General features: G+C 40.1%; 1 protein-coding gene across 8 annotated transcripts in view; it reads right to left on the bottom strand.

Moving 5' to 3' along the window:
- EPB41L5 (erythrocyte membrane protein band 4.1 like 5) overlaps nucleotides 1-12,991 on the bottom strand; it is a 155,652-nt gene that overhangs the window by 22,442 nt on the left and 120,219 nt on the right. For all 8 annotated transcript variants that reach the window (XM_081575976.1, XM_081575977.1, XM_081575973.1 and 5 more), the window contains 2 exons: nucleotides 4,244-4,372; nucleotides 1,341-1,405 (listed from right to left, as the gene is read on the bottom strand). In XM_081575976.1, coding sequence (XP_081432102.1) covers nucleotides 1,341-1,405; nucleotides 4,244-4,372 — 194 coding nt within the window. The remainder of the gene's footprint in view (nucleotides 1-1,340; nucleotides 1,406-4,243; nucleotides 4,373-12,991) is intronic.

The raw sequence follows: 12,991 nt of genomic DNA, 5'->3' as shown, positions 1-12,991 counted from the left end.
ATCCCCAAACCATCCCTCCTACCCCTGGCCTATGGAAAAATTGTCTTCCATGGAATTGGTCCCTGGAGCCAAAAAGGTTGGGGATTTCTGCTTTAAAGGATCCATCTCAAGTGCTGGAAGGAAAATAGATGATCCAAACAACAACAGCCACGAAGAAAAATAAATCTGGAAGTTGGATATTCTAACATCTTTCTAGCTTCAGTGAAATTTCTGATAAACAACTGGGTAGTTACATCTTCATTATTCCCCTCTTCACAAAAAAAGTTTAAGATGAGTTTACTCTAAAAGGCTTCCATAATAACAGTAGTATTAAAAATGTTGTGGGCAAGGGACTTTCCTGGTGGTCCAGTGGTAAAGAGTCCACCTTGCAAGGAAGGAGACTCAGGTTTGATCACTGGTTAGGGAACCAAGATCCCACATGCCACAAGGCAACTGAACCCATGTGCTGCAACTACTGAAGCCCACAGATCGCAACTAGTGAGTCCATGTGCTGCACTGAAAGATCTCGCCTAACAAGAAAAAGATCCCGCCTAACAAGACAAAGATCCCTCATGCTGCAACTAAGACCTGATGCAGCAAAATAAATAAATAATTTTTAAATGATGTGGGAAAACTGATTTATTACAATTAATTAAAAGGTTAAGCTGGAATTCCAGTTGTACCCTGATCACCAATGAGTAAGTTTGCTGAGTACTAACTGTAAAGTCCTCTATACAAAGCATGCACTTAAGTGTTATGTTGATGACTGCACCTGGAACTGAACAGCATTAATCAGAATATTCACTCAACAACGTTTAGCACCAACTAAGCACAGAACACTGGATACACAGAGATGAACAAAACAAACTGGCATAGAGCAGGGGGCCGAAATCTAGTAAGATAAATAAATGGTGTAATAGTCAACAAGAAAAGACAGGCAGAAAGAATTCGGAGGGAACAGTAAAGACACCTGCATGCATCATGTGCGAGCCTGTAGAAACAAAGTTTATACAAACAACTCACTGTGCTGACAAGATAGTACCAAGACAACTGTCACACCTCAGAGATATTGTACATTCTCCTCACCAGGTACCTTACAGCATTAAAAATATCTTCAAAGGTTTCAATCAGCTGAAGAAGAATGAGAATGAAAAAAGACTAATTAGGAGTATCTTCAAATGATCTAAAAGCAGGGCTTAAGAAGCTATGTATTAATGGGTAGAAGAGTGTGTCGAACTATCTTTCAAATAGATATTCTGAAACAATGTAGTCACAGACTTGAATAGAGGAAAAAAAGCACCCCTCAAAGAAAGGTAAGAGGAAAAGAGTATCAGTTTATTTCCATCCCCCCAGCACTGTACCTGTCTGTGGAAGCATCCTGAACACTGGCATTTTTATGACTTAATAAGTGATCTTCTCTTGTAACCTGAGAAAAGGAAATCACAAAAATTAAATCTCTATCGATGATACTAAAGCAAGAAGAAATTTATATTCCTTTGCAATAAAAATAGAAATACCAGTTTGCTTGTGTTCTAGAAAGAGGTCGTCACAGCTCATCCATGGAAATATCAGTTAACTGCACCCAGCTCAGTCCCATTCACACCTGAACTCAAACACCAAGTGCCCATTTTAATATAAAGGTGTGCAAATCCATATGCTTTACTAGACAGCTCTCCATGATTTAAGACACCACTGTATGTTGGTCAATATACCCAGAATCCAAAAAGATTCAATGCCAGAATTTTTCAAATTTATCTAAAGAAGAAATAGATGTTAAGCTGTGTATTTGCCTTTTTATTTTTCCCTGAATATTTCAGAAGAGAATTCTAAAAAATCTTTCTGAAGTCAGATTTTCCCTTAATTTTATTGAGGTATCATTTACATACAGCAAAATGCCACACATTTTAAATGTATGATGATGAATTCTGAAAAATATACAGGGGTACCTAATCAACACTACAATCAACATACATAACATGTCCACTGCCCCTAAATCCAGCCATGATCTGCACTTTTTTTTTTGGCTGCAGGTTTTTGTTGCTGCAGGCAGGTTTTCTCTAGTTGCAGTGACCGTGGGCTACTCTTCGTTGCAGTGCATGGACTTCTCATTGTGGTGGCTTCTCTTGTAGAGCACAGGCTCTAGGTATGTGGGCTTCAGTAGCTGCAGCACTAAAGTTTCATATAAATGGATTTATAACACCTGTCTTCTGTGCTTCCCTCTTTAGAGAGGCATGACGTTTTTGAAGTTCACCCATGGTGCTGCATGCATCAACACATTCCTTTTTATGTGCTAAGTAGCTTTCCACTTTACAGATATAGCCCGATTTGTTTATCTGTTTCCTTGCTGATGGACATTTGGATTGCTTCTAGTTTTTACCTATTATAAACAAAGCTGCCAGGAGCATTCATGTACCAATATCTGTATGAACCTATGTTTTCAGTTCTCTTGGATAAATATCTAGGAGTGGGACTGCTGGGTCATTCGAGAAGTGTATGTTTAATACATTATCAAATTCTTTTCTAAAGTACCTGTAATAGTTTATGTTCTTACCAGCCATGTGCATTGCAGGCAGTCCATTATTACCCACACGGGGATGGTCAGTTGTTAACTTTAGCTATGAAGTATGAGGTTAGCTGTAGATTATTTGTATAGACACCCTTTATCAAGCTGAAGTTCCACTCTATTCCTATTTTGTTGTGAACATTTATCATGATCAAGTCTTAAATTCTGTGGAATTTCCTTTCCATATAAATGGAGACAATTTTCCTTAATTTTTAATATGTTGAACTATACTAGTTTTTGAATGATAAACCACCTTTTTCCCCAAGATAAACTCTTGGCCATGGTTACTACCCTGTTTATAAACTGTTGAATAAGATCTGCTTCTATTTTGTTTAGGACTTTCGGTCTGTAGCAGCTTTTTCTGTACAATCTCTCTCTGGTTTTGGTATTGGGGCAAAACCAGCCTTGTAAGTGAGCTGGTATATGCTCCCTGCTCTTGTATTGCCTGCAAGAGCTTATGCAGAACTGTTATTATTTTTTCCTTAAATGTTCAGTAGATCTTAACAGTGAAGGCATCTGGTCCTGAGTTTTTCCTTGTACGATAATTTTAAACTATAAAACAAAATCTCTTTCATTTAGAGCTACTGAAGTTATTTCTCTCTCTTGTTTGAGTCAAGATAGATTCAGAAATACAACTGAAATGTCTGGTGATGACAGCTGCCACCACCTCTGCTTCTACAAGAGGCAGTGTCAGCATCGGGATCAACATTTGCTAAATACTCACTATGTGCCCGCCAGGAGTCACTCCATGGCCTTCATATTTATTATTTCATTCTTACAACCCACCATAGGGTATGTATTACCATTACCTCCTTTTAGACATAATTTAACTGAGGCTCAGAGAAATAAACTAATTTGCCAAGTCACAAAGCTAGTAGGTGGTAGATAAGAAACAGGATTCAAGCTCCAGCTGTCTAATTCCAGAGCCTGTATTGACATATTTCATAATTATTTTTATATGTAAACATTATGTTTTATGTTTACATTTGGGTGAGAAGGTACAGAAAGCACACGAACAACATTCCTCAAGTTCTTCCAGTTCTCTTCAAGGCCTGTGCCTGGGACAGGATGGGTAAAGAGCCTCTTCTCAACAACAAGGTACTAGGAAATCCTTGTTGACAACGGATGCAATAAGACAGGCTTCTGCCCTATTTCAGCACAGAGGGTAAATCTGACAGGTGGGAGGGCCAAGGAAAAGCTGATTTTTGAGAGCATGGATGCCATTAACTTCTTGGGGGCTGGTCTCTACACACTGCATCCTTCACAAGATGTCACAACCAACTCGTCGTCTTGCAACCATCACTCAGTTGCTAATAACATGACTAATAACTTTGCTGAATCAGCTGTTCAGCTAATAATTTTGCTGAATTGGGATAGATGGGTGGGAGGAAAAGTGAATTGATAAAGACCTAAAATCACTCTAGGGTTTGCAGCTATAAAAATGACAAAAGATTAGGGACTCACTTCTATAGGAATTTGACTTTTAAAAAACTTTATTCTTTTTACTTCATGACTGCCCCATCTTAATCTACTCTGACTAGAATTTAGAGATGGAAAGGCATATGCCACCTTGAGCATATTTCCGGTTTCACCCTCTCTTTCTCATCACCAGCCTTCTCACTCATGTCCACCATCTGTGTGTGTTCTTTGTTCCATAGGGTCTCCTTCCACTTCAGTGGGACCCTAGTGAAGGCAGCTTACCTTCTGCACTGCTTCTACTTGAGCCTTCAAAATATTACTCTTCAAGTCAGGAGGAATTCTCCTGGTATTCAGTGCTGGGCTGTCGATGGCATTATTCAGATATTTCTCAGTTAACTTTACCACTTCCTCCTGGATATTAAAAAAACACTATAAGCAATTCTGAGAGGAGTCAACTAAATGGAAACAGAAAAGGACTGATGAAAGTTCCTATTCAGACAACTAGGGAGTCATGTGTTTCAGGTAGCCATCTTATTCCAGGAGGCTGCTGCTGCTGCTAAGTCACTTCAGTTGTGTCCGACTCTGTGCCACCCCATAGACAGCAGCCCACCAGGCTCCCCGTCCCTGGGATTCTCCAGGCAAGAATACTGGAGTGGGTTGCCATTTCCTTCTCCAATGCATGAAAGTGAAAAGTGAAAGCGAAGTCGCTCAGTCGTGTCCGACTCTTAGCGACCCCATGGACTGCAGCCTACCAGGCTCCTCTGTCCATGGGATTTTCCAGGCAAGAGTACTGAAGTGGGATGCCATTGCCTTCTCCTGTTCCAGGAGGAGTCAGTTCTTACTTGAGGTTTTGAACTAAGATCAGTAATCACAAATAAGGTAGAGACCCCTGAAAATCATCCAGCCCAATTTCCTATCTTTAAGCCAACTGAATAACTAACGATACCACCCTGGAAAAATGCCTGAATTAAACCACACATGAAGAGTGTGTGCCATCTGCTGTAATTAATTTCAACCGGATTTTAAGTTGGGCCCTACACAGGCTGATCCCTAGAGCTGTTACTGGGTAGATGACTGTGCTTGAGACTTAAGTTATTTGGCCACAAAGAGGCCACTCTCAGGTAAAAACTTACCAAAATGATAAAATAAAGCACAAGTCCACTGAATGAAGATAATAATTAAAACAACATAAATTAACTATTATGAAAAGAAATGGGGGAAAAATTAATAATAATTTTAATTATCTACACTACAGCTGATATTTTACCTAATTTAAAATAAACGACAATCAATAATAACAATCACTATCACCACCATCCTTACTATGTGCTATGCTAAGTTGCTACAGTCATGTCCAACTCCTTGCCATCCTGTGGACCAGAGCCTGCCAGGCTCCTCTGTCCATGGGATTTCCCAGGTCAGAATACTGGAGTGGGTTGTCATTTCCTTCTGCAAGGGATCTTCCCGACCCAGGGATTGAACCTGTGTCTCCTGCATCTCCTGCACTGCAGGCAGGTTCTTTACCACCAGTGACACCTGAGAAGCCCTGTCCTTACTATGGTTACCATTTAACACTGGTCTAAATAACAAACTCACTCTAAACATTTTCTTAGCCTCAGATACAGCTTTTGTTCAGTAAAACAGGCCATCTGCCAATGTACAGGATTACATACTGCACTGCTCATTCAGATTTGAAGATTTTTAACTATGTGCTTATTCTAATCTGGTTTTTCTTAGTGTGGTCTCCACATACCTGCCTCTGGGTGGGATCCCAAAATCTGAATGTTTAACAAGCTTTCCCATGTGACTCTGATATATATAAAAGTTTGAGAATCACTGCTGCTGCTGCTAAGTCACTTCAGTCGTGTCCGACTCTGTGCGACCCCATAGATGGCAACCCACAGGCTCCGCCATCCCTGGGATTCTCCAGGCAAGAATACTGGAGTGGGTTGCCATTTCCTTCTCCAGTGCATGAAAGGGAAAAGTGAAAGTGAAGTTGCTCAGTCGTGTCCGACTCAGCGACCCCATGGACTATAGCCTACCAGGCTCCTCCATCCATGGGATTTTCCAGGCAAGAGTACTGGAGTGGGGTGCCATCGCCTTCTCCGTACTAAACTGTATCTTCCAAATCTACAGAATGGTTCCCAGTAATTGAAAGATGACCCTATATACTTTTTCAGTCATGACTAGTTCACATCATATGACCCAGCAACGCAACTTCTGGGTACACATCCAGAGGAAATAAATTCATGATCCCAAATAGGTATCTGCACCCCCACATTCACTGCAGCATTATGCACAGCAGCCAAGACATGGAAATAACCTAAATGTCCATCAACAGATGAAAGGATACAGAAGATGTAAAATGCACAGACACACGCACAAAAATATACATACACAATGAAATATTGTTCCACCTTTAAAAAGAAGGAAATCCTGCCATTTTCAACAACATAAATGAAGCTCGAAGGAATATACTAAGTGAACTACATCAGATAGAGAATAATAAATACTTCATGGTATTACTTAAATGTGGACTCTTAAAAAAAATCCAACTCAGAGAGTAGAATGGTTGCCAGAGACTAGGGGTGAAGAAATAGGGGGAGATTGGTAAAAGTTATCAGATCCCAAGGATCCAATGTACAGGATGGTGACTAAAGTTAATTACACTGTTTTTTATACTTGAAATGTGCTGAGAGTAGATCTCAAGTGTTTTCACCAAAAAACAAACAAAAAGGAAACTAACTAAAGTGAGGCGAGGATGTGTTAACTATCAATCTGACTGTAGGAATCATTTCACAATGTATACTTCTATCAATTTATCAAATTGTGCATTTTAAATGTATTTAAATTTTGTCAGTTATACCTCAATAAGGGGCCTGGAATGTTAGGTCCATACATTAAAGTTAATTGGAAGTGGTCAAACAGGAGATGGCAAGAGTGAACATTGACATTTTAGGAATCAGTGAACTAAAATGTACCGAAATGGGTGAATTTAATTCAGATGACCATTATATCTACTACTGTAGGCAAGAATACCTTAGAAGAAATGGAGTAGCCCTTATAGTCAACAAGAGTCTGAAATGCAGTACTTGGGTGCAATTTCAAAAATGACAGAATGATCTCCATTCGTTTCCAAGGCAAATCATTCAGTATCACAGTAATCCAAGTATATGCCCCAACCACTAATGCCAAAGAAGCTGAAGTTGACAGGTTCTATGTATACCTAGAAGACCTTCTAGAACTAACATCAAAAAAAGATGTCTTTGTCATCATAGGGGAATGAAATGCAAAAGTAGGAAGTCAAGAGATACCTGGAGTAACAGGCAAGTCTGGCCTTGGAGTACAAAATGAAGTAGGGCAATGGCTAACAGAGTTTTGCCAAGAGAACACACTGGTCACAGCAAATTCCCTCTTGCAACAACACAAAAGATGATTCTACAGATGGATATCACCAGATAGTCAATACTGAAATCAGATTGATTATATTCTTTGCAGCCATAGATGGGAGAAACTCTACACAGTCAGCAAAAAATAAGACTGGGAGCTGACTGTGGCTCAGATCATGAGCTCCTTATTGCAAAATTCAGACCTAAATTGAAGCAAGTAGGGAAAACCCCTAAACCTAAACCAAATCCCTTATGATGATACAGTGGAAGTGACAAATAGATTTAAGGGATTGGATCTGACAGAGTGCCTGAAGAACTATGGACGGACGTTCGTAACACTGTACAGGAGGCAGTGATCAAAACCATCCTCAAGAAAAAGAAATGCAAAAAGGCAAAATGGTTGTCTGACGAGGTCTTACAAATAGCTGAGAAAAGAAGAGAAGCTAAAGGCAAAGGAGAAAAGGAAAGATATACCCATATGAATGCAGAGTTCCAAGGAATAGCAAGGAGAGATAAGAAAACCTTCCTCAGTGATCAATGGAAAGAAATACAGGAAAACAATACAATGGGAAAGACTAGAGATGTCTTCAAGAAAATTAGAGATACCAAGGGAACATTACATGCAAAGATGGGCACGATAAAGGACAGAAATGCTATGGACATAACAGAAACAGAAGATATTAAGAAGAGGTGAAAAAAATACACAGAACTATACAAAAAAGATCTTAATGACCCAGATAACCACAATGGTGTGATCACTCACCTAGAGTCAGACATCCTGGAGTACAAAGTCAAGTGGACCTTAGGAAGCATCACTAAAAACGAAGCTAGTGGAGGTGATGGAATTCCAGTTGAGCTATTTCAAATCCTGAAAGATGATGCTGTGAAAGTGCTGCACTCAACATGCCAGCAAATTTGAAAAACTCAGCAGTAGTTACAGGGCTGGAAAAGTTTAGGTTTCATTCCAATCCCAAAGAAAGGCAATGCCAAAGAATGTTCAAACTATTGCACAATTGCACTCATCTCACATGCTAGCAAAGTAATGCTCAGAATTTTCCGAGTTAAGCTTCAATAGTACGTGAACCAATAACTTTCAGATTTCAAGCTGGATTTAGAAAAGGAAGAGGAACCAGAGATCAAATTGCCAACATCCACTGGATCACAGAAATAGCAAGAGAATTCCAGAAAAAAATCTGGAACATGAAACATTCTGCTTCCCTGACTATGCTAAAACCTTTGACTGTGTAGCTCACAACAAACAGTGGAAAATTCTTAAAGAGATGGGAATACAAGACCACTTAACCTGCCTCCTGAGAAATTTGTATGCAGGTTAGGAAGCAACAGTTAGAACCAGACATGAAACAATGGACTGGTTCCAAACTGGGAAACAAGTCAAGAAGGCTGTATATTGTCACCCTGCTTATTTAACTTATATGCAGAGTACCTCCTGCAAAATGCCAGGCTGTATGACTCACAAGCTGGAATCAAGATTGCTGGGAGAAATATCAATAACCTCAGACATGCAGATGACACCACCCTTATGGCAGACAGCAAAGAGGAACTAAAGGGTCTCTTGATGCAAGTGAAAGAGGAGAGTGAAAAAGCTGGCTTAAAACTCAACATTCAGAAAACTAAGATCATGGCATCAGGTCCCATCACTTCATGGCAAATAGATGGTGAAACAATGGAAACAGTGAGAGACTTTATTTTCTTACGCTCCAAAATCATTGCAGACAGTGACTGCAGTCATGAAACTAAAAGACGCTTGTTCCTTGGAAGAAAAGCTATGACCAACATAGATAGCATATTAAAAAACAGAGACATTACTTTACCGACAAAGTTCCGTATACTCAAAAGCTACGGTTTCTCCAGGAGTCATGGATGGATGTGCGAGTTGGACCATAAAGAAAGCTGAGCGCCAAAGAATTGATGCTTTTGGACTGTGGTTTTGGAGAAGACTCTTGAGAGTCCCTTGGACTGGAAGGAGATTCAACCAGTCAGTCTTTTTTTTTTTTTTTTAATAAATTTATTTAAAGGAAATCAGAAATTTATTTAAAGGAAATCAGTCCTGAATATTCATTGGAAGGACTGATGCTGAAGCTGAAGCTCCAATACTTTGGTCACCTAATGAGAAGAACTGACTCATTGGAAAAGACCCTGACACTGAGAAAGACTGAAGGCAGGAAAAGGGGACGATAGAGGATGAGACGCAATAGAGGATGAGACGGTTGGATGGCATCACCAATGCAATGGACAGGGGTTTGAGCAAGCTCTGGGAGTTGGTGATGGACAGGGAAGACAGGCATGCTGCAGTCCCTGGGGTCGCAAACAGCTGGACACAACTGAGCAACTGAACTGACTGATGAAGGCAGGAAAAAGAGCATAGCATGGCTAGTTCAGTCATTCAATTGTGTCTGACTCTGCAACCCTATGGACTGTAGACTGCCAGGATTCTCTGTCCAAGAGGATTCCTCCCTTCCTCCTCCAAGGGATCTTCCCATCCCAGATATCAAACCCAGGTCTCCCACATTCTAGGCAGATTCTTTACTGTCTGAGCCACCAGGGAAGCCCACAGAGGGCAAAAGACAAAATGGCTGGATGGCATCACCAACTCAATGGACATGACTTTGAGCAAGCTCTGGGAGATGGTGAAGGACAGGAAAGCATGGCATGCTGTAGTCCATGGGGTCGCAGAGTTGGATATGACTGAGCGACTGAACAACAAGAATGGCTAGTTCAAATACACTGACATTTTCTTTTCAGACTGAATTACATTGCAGACTTTGCATTATTTGCTCAACATTTATATCTGCATGTCACAGCATCTCAAAGCAACCTGCCACAGACCTAGGCAGATATTTCTCTTCCTGCCTATATTAAAAATAAAGAATTCAACACACACATCACAAAAGTACTGGTGATTGTTACCATCTTTCTGGAAGGCAATTTTGCAAAAGTACCAAAGGCTTTAAAATTATTTCTAGAATTTGACTTAATACTTCTGCCATGCCAAGTGGCTTTTGCAGGATCTTAGCTCCCAGATCAGGGATTGAACGTGAGCCCTCAGCAGTGAAAGAGCTGAGTACTAACCACTGGACCACGATGGAATTCCCGAACCTAACACTTCTACTTCCTAGGAAAATAATCAAAGATAACACAGGATATTTATTTATAAGACTGTTTGTTGCAACACTGATTATGACAGTGAAAATTAGCAAAATATCTAATAAGAAACTGAGTAAACACAACGTTGACCTATGCATGTCATTTAACTATTATCTAATGTGTTATTGAAATAAAGAGATTACAATTGATTAGCTATAGAACAATATTATTGCATTTTTAATTTAAAAAATATTTATCACATATCAATGGTTGGAAGTACGTATCTTTAAAATGTTAACTGTAGTTATCTCTCAGGACTGGGATAATGGAAGTTTTATAATTTCTTGCTTTTTAAAATCTACATTTTGTGGGGAATTCCATGGCAGTCCAGTCGTTAGCACTCAGCAGTTTCAGTCAGGGCTCAGATTCAACCTCTGACTGAAGAACTAAGATCCTGCAAGCTGCACAGCATGACCAAAAAAACCCCCAGAAATAAACATAAATAAAATCTGTATTTTGTACAATTACCTTCCATGTATATAAAAGAAAAAGATCACTGAAATACAAGTTCAGTGTAATAGCTATAAAATATTTTCATATAGTTTTATTATAGGATGCAAATCCAACAATATCCAGTTGCTATGCTGTTGAAATGTCTGCCTTGGATGGCCAAAATGTGCAAACAGAAGACCAAAATAATTAAAAAGACACCCTGATTCCTAAACACCCCAAGTTAGACCTGTTCTAACAAGATTGGATGTTCAAACTCTCCTGCAGAGCAGTCCTCACTGTCAGAATCAGCTTAGTTAGGAGCTAACGTCAGGTTAAAGTGGATCGAAAGTCTACTTCAGTTTGTTAACGAGCCAGGGCTCGTGTGCCTGCAGCGCAGAAAGCCAAAATAACAGCAGGAGTTTGCAGAAAACTAGGGGTTTATTTGCAAGGCACCAAGAAAGGAGAACAGGCAGCTCATGTACAAGAGATGGGAACTCCCTGATGGCTTTCTGGCAAAGGTCTTTAAAGATGGTGTGAGGGGACAGGGTCCAGGATGTGTCATCAGCCTGTGGACCTTCTTCTGATTGGTTGTGCTTAGTTGCTCAGTCATGTCCAACTGTTTGCGACCCTATAGATGGTAGCCCACCAGTCTCCTCTGTCTGTGCGATTCTCCAGGCAAGAATACTGGAGTGGGTTGCCATGCTCTCCTCCAGGGCATTTTCCCAACCCAGGTGTCCCACATTGCAGGCGGATTCTTTACCATCTGAGCCACTTGGGAAGCCCTCTGATTGGCTGGTGATGTCTTGAGAACCTCAACTTTCTGGCTCCAACCAGTTTGTGGACTACCTGCCTGTGGTCACCATGTAGTCATCATCCCCCACCTGGGTGGCTGGGGGGGGGTCTTAGTTTTTGCAGAACAACTCAAAGACAGGCACAGACAGTTATCCACATCCCTTCAGAAGGAACCAGGAGTCCTGTGACCCTCTTGTCCTAAACATTAACTGCTAGACTCTGCTCTTTGGAACTTGGGGAAGGCCCAGGAGATTACCACCTTTTTCCTACAAACAGGAAACAGGGATGTGGAGAGGCTTTTTGTACCTGGGATTGCCCCACAGGGTCCTGTTTGGGGTCCGATTCTCCCTTTTCTTTGATGCTCCTCAATTCTGAGGAGAAAAGGGGTAAGATAAGGAAGGGAATCAATTTTTAGATAGATTAATCACAAACTCAGCAGGGGAAGTCAGTTTTAGGGGGACTTGGTTTCAAGTTCTGAACCAGAATGCCATTAGATCCAGACTCAAAACCACTCTTGAGACAATTTCGGCTAGAAAACATAGGTAGGCAATTTATACAGTCAAACACATAAGGCAAAGAACTGGTGTAAGTAGTAAAACTCAAAAGAAAAATGGTACTTTTTTTTTAAACAGAGAGATCTTATTTCTGAGAGCTCCTTCTTTAAATGCCTCAGAAAAACTGAAATTATTTAATTTTAAAAAATTATATAAGCCTTTTAAGTAAAGTGAAGTTCTTTTTAGCTCTAACTTTGGGAAGATGCAAAGAGTTATTCTAAGGTTGGTATGGTTTACTCCTTTTGAGAATTTAATAAAATTTGGACCCACTTTCCTGAAAAATATGTAACTGAATTAAAGCAAGAATAGGAGCTTCCTTGGTGGTCCAGTGATTAAGAATCCACCTTGTCCAATACAGAAGATGTGGGTTCGATATCTGGTCAGGGAACTAGATTCCACATGCCACAGAGCAACTAAGCCCATGCGCTGCAACTACTGAACACAAGCACTTCAGAGCTTGTGCTCTGAAACCAGAAAGAAGCCCCTCACTCACTGCAACTAAGATCCAGTGCAGCCAAAATAAAATAAAAAATAAAAAAGAATATGTGTTCAATTTCATAGGGTTTAAGACACCTCTTATAATTATTCGTGGGTAGATCCGTGATCTGCTTTCAATCTGTAAAGAATCCTGCTTAAGAAGAATAAATACAATTTACCTTTAATTTTTACTAAGTATACACAAAGGTTTTAACCACTTT

Source organism: Giraffa tippelskirchi, chromosome 3 (genome assembly GCF_054371585.1).
Source record: "Giraffa tippelskirchi isolate mGirTip1 chromosome 3, T2T-mGirTip1v1.2.pri, whole genome shotgun sequence".
NCBI lineage: Eukaryota > Metazoa > Chordata > Mammalia > Artiodactyla > Giraffidae > Giraffa > Giraffa tippelskirchi.
This window is presented reverse-complemented; position numbering and strand designations above follow the sequence as displayed.